A 5,478-nucleotide genomic window follows, 5' to 3' on the forward strand; every position below is an offset into this window, starting at 1 on the left:
ATGTTTTCTGATTACCTCCAGGAAGATGTGATCAGGATGTGGTCTTCCCTTTTCACGCTTCCTATTGCTTAACTCAGAGTAACTTTTTTGAGCCTCAGTTGGGCCTGGGCCTGGGCCTCCACGGCGGGCCGTTTGGGCCTTGGACGGGCAGGTTGAGCCTAGGGTGGGCAGTTTGTGCCTCTGGGACCCTGGGAGTCACCGACTGGGCTGTAGGAGGGTTTGGCCTCAGGCGGGCAGGTTGGGCCTGTGGGGGCCTGGACGTCAGCGACCGATCTGCAGGAGGGTTGGGCCTCGGGCGGGCGGTTTGGGCCTCGGGCTGGCGGGCTGGGCCTCTGGAGGCCTGGACATCAGCGACCGGGCTGCAGGAGGTTTGGGCTTCAGGCGGGCGGTTTGGGGCGGGCAGGTTGGGCCTCTGGGGGCCTGGACGTCAGCGACCGGGCTGCAGGAGGGTTGGACCTTGGGCAGGAGGGTTGGACCTCTGGGGGCCTTGATGTCAGCAACCAGGATTGGGTGGGTTGGGTCTCAGGGGCACTGGGCCTCAGCAACCTGGCTGCGTGGCGGGTTGGCCCTTGGAGGCCCTGGACCTCAGCTGCAGCAGGTATGTGATTTAGGCCTTGGTTGGGCCTGGGCCTTTGTGACCAGTCTGTGGGTAGGTTGGGCCTCAGGGCAGGCCTTGGCCTCGGTGGGAGTATCTGGGCCTTGGGAGAGCCTTGGCCTCAGTGGGCGGGCTTGTGCCTTGGGCGTTCCTGAGCCTCGATGTCTTGGCAGAGGGCTGGTCTAGGCTGGGGCTGTAGAGGGCTGGGGTAATGGCTGGAGGGAAGCAGTGTCCATATTTGATGACGTAAAGAATGCCTCTCTCAATCTCTCTGCACCATGGGTACCCCAATTTTCCTGATATCTGCACCAATATCCCTCTCTATTTGTTCAGCTTTGTTATCCTTTTCTCTGGAAATGCAGCCTTCTAAGTGAGGTGTTGCTCCAGCCCTGCATTCTAGTGTCTGAAGGGGGCAGAGGCAATTGCTGGTGCCGGCGTGGAAGCGGGAGTTGCGTGCAGGCAGGCAAAAGCTTAAAATGTCTGTACTTCGTCAGCAATTTGATCTTTTAAAAAAACGAGTTCAGACTGTTGAAATATAAGATCTTATGTTTGTTCAAAGGTTGTCTGTCTGCTAGACAGAGGTTGCGTATGTGCGATTCTACCCTTTTCCCCCAGAGACTTCCCTACCTGGGTTGCCTGGTCAGGGAAGTGCCACGTCATTCCTGGATTGTACTTTAAGAGTTAGAGATTTTTGTTTTTGGAACTATTACATATGGATGCTTTTAGAACATAGCTCAGTTTGTTCCTTTTGCCTTACATTAGATGAGTATTGGGGAAAAGGACAGGAACGTGAGCTCTGAAAATGGCAAAATGTGATAAAAATCAATAATCTCTGATATATAACTTTTATTAGCAAAAAAGTAAGAGAAAATGGAACTAGGGATATCATTCTTCATGCCAGATGGACTTTCACTGAAAGCAGAGAATCCCAGAAAGATGTTTATTTGACTATGCAAAGGCTTTTGTCTGTGTGGATCATGAAAAACTATGGATAATATTGTGAATAAAGGGTATTTCAGAACACTTCATTGTAATCATGAGAAACTTGTACGTAGATCAAGAGGCATTGGAACATAGAGAGGCGTTGAAACATAAAAAGGGGCACTTGTTTAAAATCAGGAAAAGTGTGTGCCAAGATTGTATCCTTTCACCATACTTATCCAAGCTGTATGATGAGAAAATAATCTGAGAAGCTGGAAGAATGTGGCATTAGGATTGGAGGAAGACTCATTAACAACCTGTGATATAACCTTATTTCCTAGAAGTAGAGAGTACTTGAAATACTTAACTGATGAATATCAAAGACTACAATCTTCAGTATGGATTGCACCTTAATGTAGAAATCAAAAACAAAGAAAACAAAAATCCTCACAAATGGACTAATAAATAACATCATGATAAATGGAGACAAGACTGAAGTTATCTAAAACTTGATTTTGCTTGAATTCACAATCAAAGCTCATGGAAGCAGCTGTCAAGAAATCAAACAACATATTGAATAAGGCAAATCAACTCTCCAAGACCTCTTTAAAGTGTTCAAGAGCAAATCAGTTTTAGGACTAAGGTCCACCTGACTTAGGCCACAGTATTTTCAATTTTCTCATTTGCATGTGAAAGTTGGGCAGTGACTAAAGAAGACCTTAAGAGAATTGATGTGTCTGCGTTATGATGTTCGATAACACTAAAAGTACCATGGACTTGGAAAGAGAAAGGCTGTGTACAGGCAGGAAGGAGGCTGGCTTGCAAAATGTTCCCTTTGTTCATTTAAACAAATATATTTTTTCTGTGTATTTTCTGTACTGTAAAAAAAAAAAAAGAGAGAGGGAATAGAGGCAAATCACTGTAACCAATGGTGCATGGAGGGGATTGTAATCATTGCAATGAAACAAACTAAGATTGGTTGAGTGTAAAACTGATGTTCTGCCCTTAAAGTATTTCTCAATTTACAGAAGTTTTTGTTTGTTTTGTTTTGTTTTAAATGTACCATGGACTGCCAGAATAAACTAATCTGTCTTGGGTGCAGCCAGCATACTACTTAGAAGCTAAGGTAGTGAGATTTCATTTCTCATACTTTGAACATGTTATTAGGAGGGACAAGTCCATAGAGGGACATCAAGCTTGGTAAAATGGAAGGACAGCAAAAAAGAGGAAGAGCCCTAGTGAGAGAGATTGACACAATGACAGATGCACTGACAAAGGGCTCAAATGTAACAATTTTGAGGATAGTACAGAACCAAATAGTGCTTTCTTCTATTGTGCATACAGTCTGTATGTGTCAGAACAGCCTGGACAACACCTAACAACAACATTCTCATATTTGAAAGTCCAAATGATTATTGCTAGTTAAGAAAAGCACAGATGAAATTATCATGCTTTCCTTTATAGTCCTACTTGAATACTTAATGTGTACCTTAGTATAAATATGGAAAGGTCACCTATTATTGTCCTGTTTAAAAATGAGGAAAACCTTGGAAAAGCTGGTCATTTGATCAGACTAACTCTGGAAGTAGCAGAGGCAGAGTGTAAGACTATTCGTTTTATTGAAAACCTAGATGTGTTTTTTCTGTGTCATACCATGACTCATCACAATGCTTTATGGGTTCTGTGTCCATGTTTAAAGATATGTAATATTTTCATGAATTCTTTTGTGTATATTAAATTGGCCTTCAAGGATTGTGCATGAAACAAAGATGACAGATTTTAAGCTAAGAATCCTTAGGTTGAGTATATGATGTGTAATGAAAAGTCAGTGAAAATAAAATGTGTGAAATTTCAGAAGATACGGATCTCTTTTCCAAAACAAGTTGTTTTCTATTTCCTGTGGCTTCCTTCAACATGAATTAATTGTCAAATCCAGCAAATGCCAAGTATCTTTTTCAGCCCCAGAAGACCAATAAAGTTATATGCATCTGGATTTTGATGGATTCAAGTTCTACTAATTTTTATTATATTTTATCTGGACTTGGTTTTCTTTAACCCTTATGATCAATCAATAGAAATCATTTGCAGGCAGTCCCTGGCTTATGAAAGGAGGTCTAGTAGTATAGTAGTTACGAATTGGGCTGCAAACCTCAAGGTCAGCAGTTTGAAACTACCGACTGTTCCACGGGAGAAAGATGAGGCATTCTGCTGTAAAGTTTTACAGCCTCGGAAACCATGTACAGGGTCACTATGAGTCGGAACCAACACCACGGCACATAGCCACCACCTGGCTTATGAACCCCTGACTTAAGGACAGCTCCTACTTACCCTTTAATGTTATATAAATTTATCCTCGCTTTGAAACCAATAAATTATTCATCACAATCATCTTCATTTGCTGCAAATACAGCTTTATCATTGAAAAGCTTCTTGCCTTTTCTTGCACTAATGTAAGACCAAATAAGAACCTGTTCTGACTTACCTAAAAATTATTAAACACATAGGAACACAGACTGTGTTCATACCCTAAGGACTGCCTGTCTTTAGGAATGTGAGAAAAAATGTAATTTTTCCTTAGTGCTTCATATTGTGTTAATTAAGAACCTACTCATTTGTGACATTCACTGTTATGATGAAAACAAACTCTGACTTCATTATCATTATCTTTATATATATATTTTTACTGCTCTTCTTATGAAGGTCACGGACAGTGTAATTGTGGAAGATGTGACTGCAAAGTGGGTTGGTATGGGAAAAAATGCGAACACCCACGTTCCTGCCCACTGTCACTCGTGGAGAGCATCAAGAAGTGTCAGGGAAGCTCGAATCTGCCCTGCTCTGGAAGGGGTAAGTGAGGCCACTAGGTCTTGTCTCCACTCCCTCATCCTATGAATGAAATGAACTCTATTCATGTATATCTTATTTTAAAAAAGAACTGAAATACTTGATTTAGCATTTTCAAAATTAATAATAAGTCCACTTTCCATAAGTAAAATATATGAAGATGGGTAAACTTGCTCTCTTCCTGTCTTTGTCTCTTTGCCTTTCAGTCAGTCAACTCACTATCTTTTAATTTTGAGGTCTTTTATAATTCACTTAGTTTATTACTATTTTAATTTAAAACCTTGTGTGTGTGAATATATGTGTTAACAGTTTAGATGGGTGTTCAAAGCTTGCTGGATGGGACTGTCATATTGTTCACTGACATTTCTGACATCAAATAACATTGTTTATAGGAGACTCTTGGCTTTTGAAAAAATGTCATAACTCAGAATAAGATTTTGTTGGTTTAGAAAGCTTGTAGCCTCAAGTGTGGTCTTGGTACCAGATAAGTCCAAATTGGAGGAGGAAGAAGAGTTCATCTAGAGGAAAACTGATTCCATTGTCTTTGATTTATAAAAATAAGAAATACAATTTCACTTCCCAGATGAAAATAGCAAAATTAATGTGAAGTATGCTTTCAGTGAAACTGGTAGTTGAAGTTATTACAGATTTTATTTTCTAAAGAGGAAGAGAGTCTTCCTTTGCTTTAATGCTAAATAAAAAGTTGTACTTTTTGTTTTACTTTTCTTTCTTAAAATATGTTACCTAAGTTGAGATATAATTCACATAGCATAAAAATTAAGCATTTGAAATGTACAATCCAGTGACTTTTAATATAGTTATAGAACTGTGCAACTTTCATAAATAAGTCCAGAATATTTGCATCATTCCTAAAAGAAATCCTACACCTCTAAGCAGTTACTCCTGATCTTCCCCTTTCCCCAATTCCTGGTAATGACTAGTCTATTTTCTGTCTCCGTGGGTTTGTATATTCCGAATTACCTTCCACTGAATACCATGTTTATTAATCTTGTCATCAATTTATGGCCATTTGTGTCACTTCTGTTTTTTAAGCTATTATGAATTATGCTGTTATGAACATTCATGTGCAAGCGTTGTGTGGACAGATTTTTTTTTTT

At 40.3% G+C, this 5,478-nt stretch overlaps 1 protein-coding gene across 2 annotated transcripts in view; it reads left to right on the forward strand.

The window, feature by feature from the left end:
- The window catches only part of ITGBL1 (integrin, beta-like 1 (with EGF-like repeat domains)), a 502,759-nt gene that overhangs the window by 275,409 nt on the left and 221,872 nt on the right, over positions 1-5,478 (forward strand). For both annotated transcript variants that reach the window (XM_006846667.1, XM_006846668.1), the window contains one exon: positions 4,217-4,363. In XM_006846667.1, coding sequence (XP_006846730.1) covers positions 4,217-4,363 — 147 coding nt within the window. The remainder of the gene's footprint in view (positions 1-4,216; positions 4,364-5,478) is intronic.

Source organism: Chrysochloris asiatica, unplaced genomic scaffold (assembly GCF_000296735.1).
Source record: "Chrysochloris asiatica unplaced genomic scaffold, ChrAsi1.0 scaffold00029, whole genome shotgun sequence".
NCBI lineage: Eukaryota > Metazoa > Chordata > Mammalia > Afrosoricida > Chrysochloridae > Chrysochloris > Chrysochloris asiatica.